Here is an 18,937-nt window from a genome sequence, read left to right as displayed (position 1 = left end):
AGTTAGCACTGTCATGTGTACAGCCGGGGACATTTCGGCTGCGCTGAGCTGCCAGGGACCCGCTCCATGATGGCTGGCTGCAGTGCATCTGCTGGAAGGGGCTGCCACCACAGGCCAGCAGCACACCCTCAACAGCCTGCCCAGTGGAGGACCACAAGCACCACAGGCACAAAAAGCACAGCCGGGCATTGCCTCCGGACTGCCTTTGCCATGCCTGGAGGTACTTCATCAGGCCACACACTCGTTTCTTTAAGTAAGAGCTCTTGCTTTGCAACTCCATGCTCTTTTAGGGTAGCAACCAGTTGTAATTACCCACACCTGATATGGAAAGACATCTTAAATGTGGAATTGGAAAAAGAAAGACTTTGTGTCCTCCTGCAATAAAAGATAGCATGTGACTGTGTATGGTAAAGCCATTAAGGTTTTGCTCCTTCTAAGGACAGAGACAAACACAGTGGGTAAGAAAAATTACACTATTGGAGACAGTTTGGGTTGCTAAGGTCCATGGTCTCCTCATAGGTCTGTACCAGGCACCTTGTCAGGCCCTTGATGTCTCTGCTTACAGTGATTTTCATTGCTGTTACATGGAAGCAGGGGGAGATGTTTTACAGACAGGGGAACTGCATTTTCAGGTTGCGAAAATGCCAAAGATATAGAGAATTAAGAAAGGAAGAAAGAAGAAACTGCTTGGGCCACCGAAAGGAGGCACTGCTCGGTACCATGCTCAGAGCACTGGGGAAAGCGGTGGAAGGAGCTCTCTCTCTCTCACACAGAGGTGGAGGAGACAGTGTGGGTGAAGCAAGGACTGCTTGCTGCACCTTGGGGACACATTTTCCTCCCCTACAGAAAAAATACTCTGCCTGGGCTCCATGGAACAGGACTTCCAAAACCAAAAAAAGCCACAAATATGATGCTCCAGAAATTACTTTTAAAAATCTTTTTAATGAAGAAATAATTCCATTCCAAAATATAGACACACAATTAAATAGTTTAATCACTTCAAAATATAACATGTCCCCAGTAGGTTCCAACACACACACACAAAACAATACTTAACAGCAATACAAAAAACCCATACAATAGCAGTTCTGTTACAATACCAATGAATATCGTGACATCTTTAGTGTCTCTGTATCTGTCTCAAGTGGCGTCAAGTACAGTAGTTTTAAAAATGTCTTGCAGTTAGTAGCCTCAAGATGTAACTCTTCATACTTTTTTTTTGGTTCAAAGGTAAAAATGCCCTTTTGTCTTCAGGACACAGTGGAGTGCGTGTTGTTCACAGCTCCGTCTGCTGAATTGAACCAACGTGATTAGAGCAACCCGAGGTTGCAATATTTACAAGGTCTATCTACAGTAATTGCCGAGAACCAATAAGGATGGGAGAAGATGGCTGAAAGTAAAGGCGGACACACTTATGATAAATTATGATGCAACAATTTGGCTCATGCATATAAGAAAATACATATTATATCACAACAAAGGCCACACACCTTTTTATGCAGCTTAGTTAACATTACTACTTACAGACAACCCATTCTCCACCTTCGCTTTGGACATTCAAGGACCCTATACATCTTCACATCCCTGTCTCCTGATTCCAAACCACTGTTTTCCCTCCAGTGACAGTAAAACCACCCGGAGTTTTGACTGCTGTGGTGGGCCATTGGTAGTTAAGAAAAGGCCCACGCCAGGGACCTCTTCTGTAACTCTGTTTGTTTTAATGACCGCAAACCACAACCAAAATAATATTCAACAAGCAGACAAAGACCAGCTGGGTGAAAACGCAGCCAGCTTAACAGTTGGAAAATGCTTAAAATAGATATTTGGCAAGCCAAGTAAGAGGTGCTTCATCTCAGAGCTCCAGGGCATAAGGGACCCAGAGCTCTGCTGGGGATCACCTTGTTGATACCAGTCTGAGAGAAAGGCGCTTGACCCGTTAACTTTTTTCCTTACTCCTAGTCCGGAAGCCCTTGCAATGGATTTATTCTCTTGCATCTATTTTAAGCATAGCGATAATGAGCACGCAGACATTAAGACGACGGGAGGGATCTATTACTCTGGGTACAGTTAAACATGACATGGGTTGAATTAGTCAGCCATTGCATGTAGCTGTGTTCTAGCTTGTTTTAGCTCTGTTCAGGAAATGCTTGCCTGGAATCCTGAGCTGACAGCAACATCTACAGCTTCTCTGGAGTAGCTTTAAATGTGGAGTGCTAGGCACTAGTGGAGGCTCACCCATTCCTGAGAGGAGGTTGGAGGACAGGGCATCGGAGGATATGGTGCCTGCCTTGCCAGGACGGCACATACCCCAGGAGCAAAGACCAGTGATTGCAAGAATGACAAGCTTACATGAAGATGCCTGGATGCCTCAGTACACATTTGGATGTCTGAGGCCAAGTCCAGATACGGAAGGAGATGTGGACAAGACATCTGCATACGCAATAATACAATATGAAAGTGAAAAATGGCAGCAGCTCTTTCATACAGATACTCATTCCCTAACACATAGTGCCCAGGGAGACAGCCACGAGCCTAGAGAGTGCATGCAAACAAGTGGACTTACTGGGTCGAGCTACATAGCAATCTCACGTAAATATGGCAGCGCACATCCACGTCACCATGAAAGCGAGGACAGACAAGCCGTGTTAACCTGCTTTAGATGGGTATCTCATCGCTTGCTGTAGGCAAACTGTGCTGGTGTGAAATATCTGTACGAAACGCTACTGTTTTCAGGGCTGTTAAACAGTGTCACTTCAGGTCAGCCGCATAGCGGAAACCATAATATTGTATTAGGGCAGGAAAATGACCTTAGCGCCGAGGTTGTCCCAAGCTAACACCCTGCACTTTTTGGGAGGGCTGTGAGGCCAGCGTGCAACGTCACGCTGTGTTACTGCCCGGCTTCTGCTCTAGCTGTTCCTGGCCCGGCTCCCGTTTCTCTGCAGGGCACTGCTATGTGCCATACGGGGCTCACCGCTCTTTCCGAGCAATACGCTGTGGGGAGGACATTCCAGCTAGTTTGTGTCAATCCCTGCTCAGGAGTATCTGCAGGTTTGTAGTCACAGCAGAGCGAACGCTTTTTTCGCTAGCAGGCTCACTGCCTAACCCAAAACGGCCAGGCAAGTCCTGAAATGCCTTTATACTTGAAAAATACTAAACCGGACAAAACTCCAATTCTGTAACTGTATGCCTGTCCTTCCAAAAAAAAAGAATCCACCGCTTTTCTTGTGCTTTTCACTGATAGCTGTTTCTCCATCCAGCTCCGAAAGAGTCTCACTACACATTTCCAAGAGTGCATGCAGAACATCTGGTGGCTGGCTAAGGCAATACACATTCGGAAATAAAAAGAAAACAGTCGCAAGCGCACTTTAAGCCTGTACATTTAAAGCTGAAGGCCTCGAAAATAACATAATGGGGGGAGAGGAGAGGGGAGGAGGAGGGGAAGAGAGATGGAAAGAGCCGTTTTGTTGAACACATGCTTTAGTAAAGCTAAAACATCAGTGAAACAATACCATGGAGGATTATACGTAACATCAGTCAGTTCAGGGATCTTATGGCACCTGTGGTTTATAAACAGCTTTAGCAACGAGTATTTCAAAACATAGTTCACAGTTTTAAGAAGATCTGTGCTGATTTAAAAACTAGATTCTATATCATTTGAATGTCACCTTTTGTATATGATATCTATTTGGAAAAAAAATATTTACACTAACTTCTATGGCTGATTTGTTAGATTATTTTGAAAGAAACATTCCTAAGTTACACATTAGCCCTAAATCAGAGAAGTTTTTTATTATTATTATTAATCATATTATTATTATTTTAGTACATTTTGTATAAGTCTTAATTTAAAGACTTGCAAACAAATTGCAAATATAGTCAGGTACTTTGTTTTTTGGGCTACTAGATATATACACTCAGGAGTATAATCATTCAGTGTTAAATGCATAATTGTAGCTTTTTATTTCTTCTGTGGAAAAAATGTACAGTGTATAGTAAACTGATCTACTAAAATCTCAAAGTATTCAGAAATCAAATTTCTATCTATAAACAGTATTGTCATTGTAAACTGAACAGGTTCAATATCATGTGCAAAGGGTTTACGTGAGTTATTAATACCGCCATCCTTTGTAACAGCAGTACGTACGTCAGTCTGTTTTCTTCACCGGTAATGAGCCATGTTACAGAAGATGTAGCTAATATAAGTTAGCTTTAAACAAAAGTCTTGTTGTCAAAAACACACATCTACAAACTACAACTCTTAGAACAAAAGTACTGTGCTACAGTCCTCAGAACTTAGTTATGTGATTTTTTTGTCAAGAGACGCTGCACCTCTTGGTTCCACTCTTCTGTGAAGTTCGCAGCTGAGTTTTCTTCATCGTCTGTCCGAAAGCAGCTCTCCTCATCGTCAGTTCTTACGTAGCTTTCGTTGTCTGTCTGACTGCAGCTCGCCTGTTGAGAAATGTTTAGGGAAGGTTTTTAAAGAGTGCTGGTTTAAGATGCTGCACCCACACAGGCAGAGCAAGTCAAGCCCCTGCCTGTTGCTCTACTGAGAGAAAAAAGGAGCTGCCGGCCAATTCCTGTGGGTATCCCTGAAAAAGTTAAAAAAGTGAAAAAGCCATTCTAGCTAGGTAAGCCATAGGTATTCGAGCTGTAAACAGAAACTTACAGGGCATGTGGCAAGTTGGAAACTCTCCTTACCGTGGGTGAGAAGACTGTTGCCTGCTCTGCTGTGGGAGCCTGGGCTAACTCAGTCTGCACTGACACACATTTGCAGAAGTTCCCATTTTCCCTTCCATTTTCCCCTTCCAGGTTGTGCTATAAATAGATTATTGGTAGTGAAACGATGGATTATTCCCCCTGTGCACGGTGTTCTGCCACTCAGTTAAGAGTCACTCGCCATCATGAGCCTTGCCTCGCATGTAAACCTCTCACCCTCAATTTACACCCCTGGGTATGTTTTACCGTGTCTCAAAAGAAATGTAGTTACTTAAAAGGATGATTCCAGGTGCTATAGCTCATAAACAGCCTGATACGCTGGTGCACCAGTTTCTCCTTGGTGCTCCCCCATATCCTGAAGCATCAATAAGTATCTTAAATTCCTATATCAGAGGCATCAAAATTTTGGTTGGCAATGGAAAGTGCTTGATAGACAACTGCTGCTCTTTCTCAGAACAATGTCAGGATCTACAGTCAGGTAATATTGCAAACTTCTGTTTTTGGCATATTTATCATAATGACACTGTTTACACACTTGACTCTTTCCAAGTTAAGGAGCTCATCTTTTTTCTCTTGAATGAGGTTTCTTTTCTAGACAGAAAACCAACTCGCATTGCATGAGATCTGATAGTAACAGCATAAAAGACCAAACCCTACTGACGTGAATTCTTTTCTCCTCATTTCAAGGCATAAAGCTGGTCTAGAAGATGAGAGATGAAATGCAAATTACTTCGGTAAAAAAGAGTTAAATTGAAGCTGATGAATGAAGAAAGGTCAGGTAGTTTAGCTTGCTGCTTCTCCTTCCTGACACCATTTGATTGTATTAATTATTCAAACACAAATGCTTCCATCCGATTCCTTAATACCTAAGCATGCCAAACGGTACGATCATCTTAATTTAGTATCTCCTTGTATCAGGCAGTTACAAAAGACCTAGCGTTAACATTTTGTTGATAAATGGAAAGGAAACCTGCACTGCAAGTCTAATGAGAGGCTCACGAAAAATTTTTGACGTACATTTTAAATTAGTATTTTTAAAAAATCATAAATGCATCTGCACCACTTAAGTCTGCAAACTAATTTGGAAATCTCAGTAAAGGAACATTTTGCTCTTCCCAATTCAGTGGAAAACTGCAAATAAAAAGCATGGAAGAGGTCAGTTCTCAGCTGCCTGAGACTGATTTTTATTGAATTAATTTCAGGATTATGTAAATATAGGTACATCTCATATTTCTTGACGGTATCATTATAAACCACAAGAGCAAAATAAGAGTGGCTTGTAAAACACTGGATGCACTAAGATGCATTGATAGTACTGCTAAGTATTTGGGTTTGTTTCGAATTTTCTGGATAAATTACTTCTCTTTGGTGGAGTGCAGAGAGGTTATTCTGAATTCCCTTAAGGCCTCTCTCTGTTCCACGGCCAGCATTGGGATAGAGAGATTTTCATACAAGAAATAATTAGTACTAATGAACCTCAGAGCTCTAAATTCATTGCAGCATATTAGAAATGCCAGAATTAATTCCAAGTTAAGACTCATATGATTTTTCATGTTATAAAACTGTTTCTTGACCTTTTTGTAACTTAATCCACAGGTTCTATTCTGTTACTTATCATTCAGCGATTTTCAAAAAACATCCCTATCACTCGTGTAATTTTAGAATTAAATTCACAAAACTAAAGCTGCTGCTTCCCAGTAACTTGGTCACAGTTCTTTTACAGCTTTTTTACGCCTACATGCTAAGAAGAGGAGGACTTAAGAAGAAAAATAAAGAGGAAACCCCAAATATAGCTGAGTGAATGTAGCAGACATTTTTGAAAATTACCATGCGGTCAGCCTGCTGTTATTTTCAGATGGAATGGTCCACATAATGCTGGTTTTTATGCATTATGTTCAGAAAAAAAAACCCAAAAGAGACACTGAATCATTTGGTTGTGCTAGCAGAGTATGGCTTATGGATGTGAGCAGTTCATCTAGTGCCTGTATCCTACTTCTTCACCACTGCATCACTGACTTAGGATGAAGAGGCTGAAGAAACTGGGCTTGCTGAGGACAGGGCAGAGGTGGCAAGGGAGAATAGGTTAGCAGCTATTTGAGGGGTAGTTACAAGGATAACAGAGCCAAAATCTTCTTGGTAGTGCTGGAGCACACAAAAAGGACCAAAAAGACAACCTGTGTTTTGGGAGGTTCAGGTTGGACATTAAGGGGAAAAAAAAACTTGAGGAGGGTGGCACTGTACTAGAGGGAGATGCCCAGAGACGTGGTGAAATCTCCACTTGTGGAGGTTTTTGAGTCTTTGCTAGACAAAGCCTTGGCTGACATGGTCTTCTGATGGAGCTAGACCTGCATCAGGCAGGACAGTGGACCAGATGACCTCCTGAGGGCCCAGTCAACCAATGCACCTACACCACTGGGATCTCCTGAACTCTTGGCATGAAGCCCACACTAGGAATGAACCATAGTGCACCAGCTTTAAAGGCAGTCAGTCAACAATGACTAGCAGTTTGGGTCCTATAGCCAAAGGGAGGCCAGGGCACGGCTGGGAAAGGTGGTCTCAGGCAGTGGGCACAGCAAACCTGAAACACATGTGTCCATTAACTGTGGGCTAGTAACCTAACTTGGACTCTGGGCTATGGATCCTGCGCCCCATCTTTCTCAAAGAGTAAATGGCCAGGTCCATGTCACAAAGGGCTGAAAATATCAGGGCCAGTGAAATGCACACTAGCTCTAAAATCTTATTTCTTTCCCAGAAAAAGAGAGATGCAGGGCAGTTGTGTCTTCACAGCACTTCAACGAACCGTCTGTGACCTTTGGCTTAACCGACAGCCCTTCTCACAGCAGCACACCAGGCGGACTGGACTGATCACACCATCTCCCTTGGCCCGTGGGTTTCATCACCTGACATTTGGCGATATTCCTAATCTCTGCTGGTAAACATAACAACAGAGTTTGGAGAAAAAGGGAAAAGATGAGAAAACCAGGAAAGTATTACTCAATAAGACTTCTGTCCTGGAAAAACAGCCAAGTTGAATAAATAATAATTTAACAATGCATTAATATTAAAAAGTTGAAGGGATTTGGGGGTTTTGTGTTTGAAAAATTTCCACCTGTTTCAATACAAACCATTCAGTAACTTTTGCAATGGAAAATGTCACCCCAGGCCACCCAAAGCCCAAGACCCCACAATTTGTGTGCTAAGATTTAGAGCAAGTGGAAGCGTCTGGAGTGGGAATGGAACTGACTGTTTTTGTCAACATAGAGAAAATGTGATCACAGTTAAAAAATCAAGAACGAAACCTCTAATAAAGACTGTACTCCCTCTCAAGTGGATGCTGTAGGTCTGATTTTTATTAGGTTTTCACACATCCTTTTGTGTTATAATAATGCATATAAATGAATTAGACATGACCAACTAAAATGATGCTATGCCAGCACTAAGAAAGCATTGCTTTAGAAAATCTAGGAAATAGTAGGTCTCATAGGAACATGTCCACTGCACAAGTTGACAGCTCTTCATTGAAAATGTCAACTTTTAAACCACTTTCAGCCACAGAGGCTTTCTGCTCCCATTGGCCATCCTTGACAAAAAAGCAACTGCTATCAGGGGGATAAAGGCAAAATAACATGAAAGTTGCACATTCATCTGATTTTAAGATCTGCCTAGAGATGAAAACAAGCTCAAATTCACTCTGTTACGCTATTAAAAATAAAACAAGTGGTATTAAAGTCCATTTAATATAAAAAGTAAACTGAAAACATGATTAAATTATGTTTTATATATTACTGGAACCACTTGGTCTCTTGGGAATTTGTTATAGTAGATGTTATTTCAAAATCAATTCTAGAGCATAGTACATAGAACTTTTAAAAATGCAAATACAAATAGAATGCAAAAAGTCTTAATCAAATGACATCAACAGCACTTGTCCATGACTGATGAATGAAGAAATGAACAAAACTCTGTGGCTGGCCGTCAGTGGCAATATCACTCATAAGAAGCTATTTCTATTTTCCTCACCTTTTTTTTAAACAAGCACAAATATAATACTGTTGCAAGATAAGAAAATCTGTTGGATTTTTACCTCATATGGCCATCTAGGCGATATAATACTGCCTGCATTTGTATCATCATTGATTGAATATTACCTTAGAAGCAAAAGTCTTGATGCAATTGCTAAGCTTCAAGCACGAACCCAATGTAAACAGCAAAAGGTGTTTAGACATTGTGACCGGTATGAACAATTTTGGATTTAATTTTCCAAGACTACAAAATATTACTACCAAATAAAATGCAAAAGATACTTTAATCTTCCATTTTCACAAAAGAGTGAATCTTGAGAAGACTAAGCCATGTTTCTCATGTGCAGATGTATTTATCCCAACATACCATAATACAGAGTTTGTTTTTGTGGATATAGGTGAAGTGCCAGGTTCACTGATTTTTCTTGCTGATTCCTATAGGACCAGGCTTTTACAACTGGTGGGAATGTTTCAGTCTTTGGTACTGTCTGAAGTGCTCCCCTGGGAGCAAAGAAGAGTTTCACTATGGAATTAATCAGAGCTCAGTGCTTTAAAAAAATTCTCTTTCCAGGGTTTCAAAAGGTTTCAAAAGCTTCCAGGAGATGAGATAGTAGCTCAGTCTCAGATCTCTGCTGATTTGAGACAGGATACATATTTTCAAGAAAACCGGGCTGTACGGCAGTATGCATTTCCTCACATCGCTATGTTAACGCTGCTTCCTAACAATAGCAGAGACCTTAAATGGGATTGCCTGAGCTTTCTAATTCTAACGCATAGGATTTTTTTCCACTTAATGTTGCAAATGGTTTGTCTGAATGCTACTACCCCTTGAAGTCATAGTTATCCATAACCAGAATTAAATTCAGTTATAACATTTTCACTATATACAGAATTATACACAAATACACTATTGTTGAAAGATCTGTTTTCCTTCTCTGATCTATAATTGATGACTGCAACAAAACAGAAGAAGAAAACTTGTCTTTCTGGCTGTCAGTGTTTAGGAAACTTTACACGGCTCATGTTTTTAACAAGGCTACTGAGAAAATGAATGTAACCTGAGGGGCAATGTTAGGAGAATTTTTATGAGCAGTTATTTGGTGTTTATAGTACTCTGGGTATTGCTGTTTATTTGCTTTTCACATCCATTTATTCTGCTTTAGCTGCTAGAGACACTGAGACAGATGCTTCAGAAATACCTAATAGCTTTTAACACTGAAGACTGGCAGCTGCTGTCACAAGGTCCACACTTTAACATCCAAATTCTACTGTCATCGGAAGTTGCAAACCCCTTGAATCAGGGTCAAGTTTTGACATCAAAATTGCCATATAAATAAGGCTGTCTAGCATAAAACATGACATATAAAATCTAGCAACATGAATTCCTCCTAAAGCTGGCACAGGCTACTTCACTGGTTTGGCTTATCTGAACATGGCCCTGCTCCCAACTTGAACTGCCCGTTTGATAGTTGACCTTTGGTTGCCTTTAGTTCTGGCTTTGAGGAAGAGACTCAGTTTGCAGACCAGAGTCAGACCTCTATTTTGATTTCATCTCCCTTTCTGTCCCTGTTACCCCCTGGTTCAGTCTCGTGGTAGGATGGACCGCGTTGTCGCACTGCCATCGTCACAGCAGGGCATTGCACTCTCCCAGGAAGTCAGAAACGCACAGTCCGCAGCTTCAGATGAGGCAAGAAGGAAACGTGCAGTCTCCCATTTCCTGGGCAAAAGTTCAGGATAACAGGCTACTTCATAAAAATGGCTGTTGTCTGTGTTCCTGAATAAAAACACAGTTGCTGAACTTGGCATTAAACTCAGTGCTGCAACTGTGAGGTTGGCAGGTGTAAGGAACATGACCTGAATACGGGCCAGCGGGGAATATATAGACCTTCTTGCCTTACCTCTGAATTGCCAGACTAGCTAGCAGCTGAGTACCTTGCACTTTGGATTGGGGCATTTTAAACTTCCACCACACATTTGAGGACACCTCTATGGTTAAGGAGCTAGTGGACTGCTTTCTTTAATGTTTGCCTAACTTCTGTTTCACACACTACAGTAGATGTTCTGATCTCACCGGAAATGATTTTTTTGGGTTATCCTAGGAAAACTAAAGCATTGTAAGGAATCGAACTCGGGTGTCCTGAAATGTAATCTGATTCCTTATCTTCTGGATAAGGTTTCTCTGTACTGGCTAATATATTTGTCATCATCCTCCCACATTCTCACTCTTATGGTCAACAAAAGAAGAAGATAAAAAGGGTGGTGGTTTAACAGGCATCTTCAGGACTAGGCCCATATTTCAAACAGATTATTGGAAATGATTTAGAGACATTCCTAGGCATCCTAACACAGGCTAAAAGAAGACAGAAACAGCATCTTCGCATACACTCAGGCAGCACAAGGTGCGTTGGAACTGAAATACACATTACAAGGATCCATGCCAAACATTCTTCTAAATTATAATGATACTTACTTGAGAGGAGAGAGAGAAGGATATTGCACTCAACTTTGCAAACTGACCTGTAGATAACAAAGGATAGAAAACAAGAAGACGACAAATTAAGCCAGTGAGCAGCCAGGCAGTGTATTATTCTGAAGAAAGCCATGCACAAGCCTAGAAATAAAGGGAGCAATTATGGACCCAGAAAATAAGCCCAATGAAAAGTGTCTTACGCAACACACCCAGCAAAAGACTGTAACAAGAACACCACTGGCAGCAGATGTGGGAGGATAAGCACTGTTAGCATTTACACTTGTGCACTAAATGTGTTTTTTCCTGGTACAGATACTTGTTATTTACAACATGCTTCAAAAAGAGAGAGAAAGAAGTCTCCTCTGAGGTCCCCTGTCCCAGATTTCCCTGTGTATCTTGGGTTTTCTGCTCATACTTTAATACTAATTTAGAGTTTAGCTTGAAAATCTTGCTTGGAGACAAGGTGACACGAAATAACAAGAGTGGGTTTTGACCAACCATCTTCCACGCTACACCACATCTACATGTTTTTCTAAATATGCTGCTTTTACACAAAGTGAGACGTTTAATAACATTAAAAGGGTTACCATATTGTTACTGAGGTTACCATTCTGTAACCTTAGTAGGAGTTCCTCCTCACAGATTTTTTTCAGCTGACGATTGCATTACGATAGCTACAGCCACCAGCTTTTTTTGGCTATCCAGATGAATGCAATGTACAAGTAAGTACAAATAGTAAAACAGCCTGTAATAAATTCCAATGGTTGGATGCAAAATGAGACCTGGCCACTGTTCAATAGGATACCTAAACAGAATTTTCCCCATTTTACTTGGTTTTGGCAGTAGAAAGTTAGTTGTGTCTTTATCTTTAGAGACTACTCAGTGATACTAGTAGAAAAAGGAATAGAATAGCAAAATACCACAAATAAACTGCAAAGTGCAGAGAATAAACCAAAGCTAATTCATGTGTCTCAGGATCAATGCATGGCACTATCCAGCCATCTCCTAATCATCCTAGTGGTTCCTACTAACTTAATACCTATTCTTCCTTGCTTTAAATTCGTTCAGTTGAAAGAACATCACCCATACCGGGAAGGACATTGCACGCTTTGGGTCTGTGGTTATCATCAACTAAAAATAGTTTCTACTTACAAGTCCCTACTGTCAAATCATTGCCTGATAGGAGCTGACAATCTCACAGGTAGTAAAGTACATCATGAAATTTCTTTTGGAAAAATGGTATTAAACAGAACTTGTCTAGAATGAGAACTTTCTGTTCCCTCAGTGAATATATTTTTGAAAGAAAAAAGCCTTTCTCTTTTTCTGTTGGGTTCTTTTTTTTTGCCCCCCAGCAGAAACAAATCGTGTAAAACAATGGGGAACAAAGTTCACCTGGGTGTAGTGTTGGCTGACCTAAATTCAAAAGGAGTTTTATTCCTCCCCTTCTTCCAGGAATGTTGTTGGAAGACAGTAGAAAAGCTCTTTTGACTGAAGCAAGAGCAACACTCAGTTCTACTGAACAACATGTATAACTTCTACTACACAACGAATGACCTTATTTTGTAGTGCACATGCATACTCAACTTTGTGCACGTGCAAAATGCCATGGTAACCCTTGAAACTCATGTAACACTGTTGCCATATACTGCACTTCCATACTGTAATCAAATTGGTCTATCGTTCTTTCTGGAGAAAATGGAATTTTTACCAGCAGTAATAACATTTATTATTTGAGGCTTGACAGCTGTCACCATTGAGGTACTCCTTCTTTATAACTGACAATTACTTTCCATTACATCAGCAGTAGCTGCTCATCCTGTTCAGACGTTTAAAGGCTGTCATTTTTGCCATTTCCGATCTTGGATAAAAAATTGTGACAAAAACTCCCATGTCACCCACTGTTGCCTTAGTCTGTAACAATTCCGCTACTGTCGTCATGTCTTTAAAGACCTTTGCAATGGAATGACTTTTGGCATGGGCTTGTAGCAGAACTAGGTAAACAACAACAACAAGATGCTCACATCAACCTCAAAACTACCTGCAGTTTTGATATGAGTCAATGAACTTTTTCAAGACTAACTTATCCTAGCAGCTTTACGGAAAAGAAGACCAAAAGAGCAGCCATTCTCCATTAGATCACGAGTCCCAGATTCTTGCCTCTGACATGACTGGCAGCGGACACTAGAGAAAAACTACCAGAAAAATGGCTAGACCTTGTTAGCTCCCAGCAATCAGCAGTTTAAAGAATTCCCGCCCAGAAGGTGCTTTTGAACCTCATTTCCATATATCTGATCTCTCGGTACCTGGTTAATCTTTTTTTTTTTTTTTTTAGCCCATTTATACTTTGGTCTCTGTTATATTCTGTAGTGGTGAGTTCCAAATTGTCATTGATCACCATGTGGGAAAAGTTATTTTTGCTTGCTTCAGCTCTCCTCCCAGATAAGTGAACTGGGTGTGCCCTCCTACTGACACTGCTACCAACATTATAAGAAGGAATGAATTTTATATTAGGATGATCCAAGTCAGAATAACTTAAAAACTGGCAATAGCCCATAACACCAGGTAGAAGTGGAGACCATTACGCAGACAGAACAGGGTATCTACAGAATTCCAGCTCCCCCTGGCAAATTTGCTTTACTCAAATTGTTAAACAAATGGCCTTTGAAAACTTCCTCAAGGGGTGTTTAATGCCAAATCCCCAGGCTTCTCTACACTAGACGCATGTTGCATACTTGGTCTTCTAGGATACAATTCATTTCAGACCCTTTCCTCTTCTTCCAGATCCAGACAATGACAATAACACACAGACTGCACTGGAGCTTCAGTTCACACTGGAGAAACCGTTATGAATGTTTTCCTCTACTGGAGGAAAAAAAGTAATCTAAATATAGTAAGAACTCAGCTTGACACCACCAACCAGCCTCTGTGGTATGGGGGAATGAGGTCTAAGTGAGTTCGTAGGGACCAGCAGAGAACAAGCTCAGAGGCAATTCCGTGCCACTTGATGCCCTGGGAAGCTTAAGGACTACTGTTGTGTGCCTCGGGCAGCGTGGTCTTTCTGGATATGCACAAAGGCTAGATGCATGTGTGTCTCTGGAAGAGAACAACAGGCATTTTTGGAATGTGACTGCTCTAGTAACTGAGAAAAGATCACGCTCTGGGGCCCAGGACAGGTAAGAAGGGCACTGGGCAGCTATGGCATGTTTTTCACTTATGGAGATGTATGGGCAGCTCGTGTCCTCCTACCTGGTATGCCTCATCCTGCAGCTTCTGCTTCAGGTACTCCTCCATTTTCAGTTCATTCTCCAGCTGGCGGACAGAGTCATTCTCATAATTTTCATCATCTGCTCTGACATAGGGGTCTCCATCTTCTGTAACCCTAAAGACAATTATTAATAAATAGCCTCCTGAGATGAATGACATTGAGAGTCAATAAAACTTCCCTTTATTGTAAGCTGTGAGGAGAGTGGGATTTTTTAGTCCAACCACATGCTCCATTGGTTAGTATTTCCCTGGCAGTGGAAAACACTTCTGCTATTTCCCCTCTCCGGTGGTCTGGTATTGATGAAGTAAACTGAAGGGCATATATTGCTGAAGGCATTTTGCGGGTACGGCCCTACGGAAATGAGTAACAAAAGTTATCAATAACTTCTTATAAAGGCATCAAACTAAAAATAACTGGAAAGATGCCTATTGTCTTTGATAGGAAGATTCAGGTTCTAAAAATAAATCGGTTTGTTGGTCAATTGAGTTGGTCAATAAAAAGCATTCCGTCTTTTCCATTTAACAGTTTCTCTTTTTCCAGTGGCTCCAACAGGCCCCTCAGTCTGGATAAGCGGGGAATAGGACTGTAGGGCATATTAGAGAGCACAGCTGTCCCACAGCCTCCATGCTGCCCATGTGTACCAGACTGGATGTGAGACAGCTCACTTCCGAGATCTTATTAAGTTCTGGCCTTTATTGTTTACAGAGCTCACTACTAACCATGAAGCCATCCTCACTTGGATTTAGGCAGGGTTTTTTTTGGTAATAAAATAGTTGAGTGGGAGTGAAAATATTACATATTATTTTCAACAGAAAATTAATGACATTAAGGCGGCGAATCGAGCAGGTACCCACATGTCACTGCGGAGGGAGCCGGTGGCAGCAGCACTGTGGATGTAACCTGGTTTCCGAGCATGGATCTGTGCAAGGAAAGCCTTCTCAGACGTTGGGGATGGAACAAGGTCATCAAAATGAGTCCGACCAAATTCAGAATCCACATTGCTCTCTGTCTCACTGCCCACTTCTGTGAAGCAAAAGGCGACACACGGTTCCATTTAAGTTTCACTAGAGTAAGTATACTCGCCTATTTCTCTAAGCCTTTCTCTGCTTTTCCAACTTAGAATGCCACCTCATAGTGAATAACAGTATATTATTCTATGTATACCTGAACAGTTAATATTTTTCTTCTTGTGGTGGGACAGAAAAGTGAAGCTTATCTGAGTTACTAGGTATGATATTTTTATGAGAATATTACAGACTGCATTTTACAACAGGTCCTATATATTCTATAATGAATGAAATTTCTACAGAGTGAAATCCTACTCCACATGGAATCACAAATTTCTCAAAGTTTTCACTGCATCCAGCTGCACTTCTACGTCCATGGCTTTCACAACTGCTGTATTCCTGAAGCTGTTATTTAGGGACTTTATTTTTTTTTTCTGAAAGCATAAAAAGCTTTGAAGATACATTACACTGCTTTTTTGTTTTTTTTTTATATTTTCCTACCTCCCAGTTTTTCAAATACATGCAAAATGTCAATGTGGTGACTGTCCATCCTTGTTAGTCTCACTCACCAGAATTTAGTTCTTTTACCAAAGAAGACATGGTGTTGGTGATTGAATCTGCTGCCACCAGCAAATCATTTCTTAAGTTTCGTCTTGCACCTGAAGCAAGAGACAGACAAAACACAGCATTAATATTCTTCACAGGACATATGTTTTCCTGTTGAAAGCAGTTTTAACCCTCTTGAAAGCTGCCATTGTGATAATTCAGGGTATCAAAGTCCTTACAAGGGACACGTGCAGATGAGTTCTCTGCAGAATGGCCTCATTTATTTATGCTGTATGCAAGAGCAGAAGCCTACTCTCATGCTTCATTTAATCACAATGCCAGATATGTGGAGATTATTCATTGCCATCAAGCTTGCATTTGTGTGGTGACACCAGCAGACCAGGCCTGGAAGATTAAATCCAGCGTGAACTCATTTAAAATATCTGTGGGGGAGGAGGGAAGAAATGAAGTGTTTTCTCTAAGTTCCCACAGCTCTGTTTAATGACACCATTATTGCCAGGTATTTGCCAGATAATTATGGCAAATGTTGAAGAAACATACTTGACCTCATCAAGGCTGATACAGATTTTTCCTCTCTGCTCCCACTCAGCCTGTCGTGTAGCTCAAGGACTTTCTTGTATATTCCATAATTTACTTTCTCTCTCTCTCTTTTTTTTTTTTTTTTTTTTTTAATAAAGGAAGCACGATTGCCTCTCTAAAAAGCCCCAGGCTGCTTTTAAACTCTTTCTAATAATGGACCTAGAAGTGCTTCCCTGCTGAACCTGGCAATATTCCCTTAACCATCAATCATGAAAGATCCTTGTGAGCTGCATGAAATATGCCTTCCCTAGGAGCAGGCTGTGGGTAACGCGTCCTTAACTCCCCCAAATCCCAAACATAGCTCCTATTGTAGCTGAATAATCAATATATCCCACAGAATCTCTAATGTTCCAGGCTGAGACCGCTATTCCCTTTCTAAAGTCTTCTCAATTTTGTATCTCTGAACTATTGCAAACACTATGAAAAAGAAAAAAAAAAACAAGAGAAACCATGCTTTAACCATGGCTTGTCTGCATTATACATATATAGGTAGATCTCTGTGCAGCACAGAACAGAGCTGTAAAATCTCAGCCCACCCCCCCCACTCACAAAGTCGCATGTCAAGATGCGACAGAATGGTTGGCTTCAAGTTCTTTTGGTTTGACCTTCCCATCTACAGAATACGGTAATGACATAAAGCTAGATATTTATCAAATACAGCAGTTTTAAAATGTGATTGCTTACCTTTTTATATTGCTTTTTCTCTTGAACAGAACACAAGTGTTTACTTAAAAAACATTTGCCTGAAGCAGCCTTAGTACTATTTATGGATATTTTATTGTGGCCACTACGTTATTTCCCTTACTCTTAGCTCTGGAAGAAACTGTCCTAAAACAGCATAGGGGTTAGTGGTCCATATCTTTGCCTATCTTGATTTTTTTTTTTCACAGCAGAAAGAACAAAAATATGTATTGCTTGTTTCTTTTGCCACAGAAAATGAGATATCCAGCAACCTGTTACGTTGGGACTAGGCATTATGCCTTGGTAAAACACGTTCAATATATGAGTCGACTAACACTTTAATAGAAAGTTCTTGATTGCATTACAGATTCAACCTTGTCGTAAGATACACACAGACACAATTGCCATGAAAGTCAAGGGGAAGGGCACATGAGAGGGCTGAACTGGGCTCCTGGGAGCAAACCAGCTTCCACTGTAGCAGAGGAACTCTAGAGCTCCACTTACATTTGATTTGTACTAGCGAAACAGGGGAAAAATGTATTAAAATAAAATAATTGCAGTGATGTAAGCATTTTAGGAGAGAGCAGATGAGTAAAAGAAGGAATATTTCTTCATTTAGATCACATAGCCTATTTACTTTCTTTAGTATTCAACACAATCATTTAATCTGTGGCCTTAGAAATTTAAAATAGTTTAAAATTTATTATTACTTGAAAGAAGAGTGGAAAGAGGAGTGAGAAACATGGTGCAGCCTACGGCAGTTTTCTAGAAATGCAAAGGAAGGGTTCACTTAGACTTCCAGACTCAATTCCTGTCTAGTCTAGATGGACCTTTCTCAGGGGCCGAAAGCAAAATGACAAGGAACAACAGTCACAAATTGCATCAAGGGATGCTCCTATCAGGTACAAGGACAAAAAATTTACACAGTAAGCATGGTCAAACACTGGAACAGAGGCTGTGAAAAATGCACACCAGAAGCCATCCAGAACTCAACTGGTTAACCTGAATGGTTTGATCTCACTTTGAAGCCCTCTTTCTTGGAGCAGGAGGACATGGTGACTTACAAGAGCCCTTTCCACCTGAACTAATTCTATGATTGTATCATCTATTCGTAGGAAAGTCTTTATTTAAACCCAAACACACTGACAATAGCAATTCTTCTTCTGATTAACAGAGCACTGGTAACTGGTTGAAACATCTTGCACCAAAATTCCCTCTTACCACAAAATCCATTAATTGGCATCATTGTCCAATTTCTGCTTACCTGCTTGCTTTGACAGCAAAGTCTGATGGTTGACAAAGTTGATTTTCAATGGCAAAACACAGTTGGTGTAGATTTTTTTTTTGTTTTGTTTCATTGCACGCAACTCAGAAGCTCAAGCTCATTTAGTCATTAACTAATGACTACAGAAATAACGACTCTTTAGACAGTCTCCGAGTACCTCAGATGAGCTATTCATGAGACTTACTTTGTGCAAAGGCTTCCTGCACATCTCCTCCCACCCCGGTCAGAGAGTCCTGAGGTGCGTGGGTTGGGGTGGAGCAGGCAGAGGCAGACCTGATGGGCATTGGAATCGGTCGACTGATAGTGTGGCTGGGTGAGGAACGTGGGGAGCCTGCCCCTTGGGTC

General features: G+C 40.9%; 1 protein-coding gene across 3 annotated transcripts in view; it reads right to left on the bottom strand.

The window, feature by feature from the left end:
• Positions 1-928: 928 nt before the first annotated feature.
• The window catches only part of DTNA (dystrobrevin alpha), a 187,340-nt gene continuing 169,331 nt past the window's right edge, over positions 929-18,937 (bottom strand). For 2 of the 3 annotated variants that reach the window (XM_082499287.1, XM_082499288.1), the window contains 6 exons: positions 18,777-18,936; positions 16,050-16,139; positions 15,328-15,496; positions 14,455-14,587; positions 11,209-11,255; positions 4,312-4,449 (listed from right to left, as the gene is read on the bottom strand). In XM_082499287.1, coding sequence (XP_082355413.1) covers positions 11,238-11,255; positions 14,455-14,587; positions 15,328-15,496; positions 16,050-16,139; positions 18,777-18,936 — 570 coding nt within the window. In that variant the 3' untranslated portion in view covers positions 4,312-4,449; positions 11,209-11,237. Of the gene's footprint in view, positions 4,450-11,208; positions 11,256-14,454; positions 14,588-15,327; positions 15,497-16,049; positions 16,140-18,776; position 18,937 lie in introns of all 3 variants that reach the window. The other variant, XM_082499289.1, reaches the window with a different exon arrangement.

This window comes from Vanellus vanellus (assembly GCF_965231255.1).
Source record: "Vanellus vanellus genome assembly, chromosome: 2".
In the NCBI taxonomy this organism is placed as follows: Eukaryota; Metazoa; Chordata; class Aves; order Charadriiformes; family Charadriidae; genus Vanellus; species Vanellus vanellus.
The sequence above is the reverse complement of the archived record's forward strand: the minus strand, read 5'-3'. Positions and strand labels throughout refer to the sequence as shown.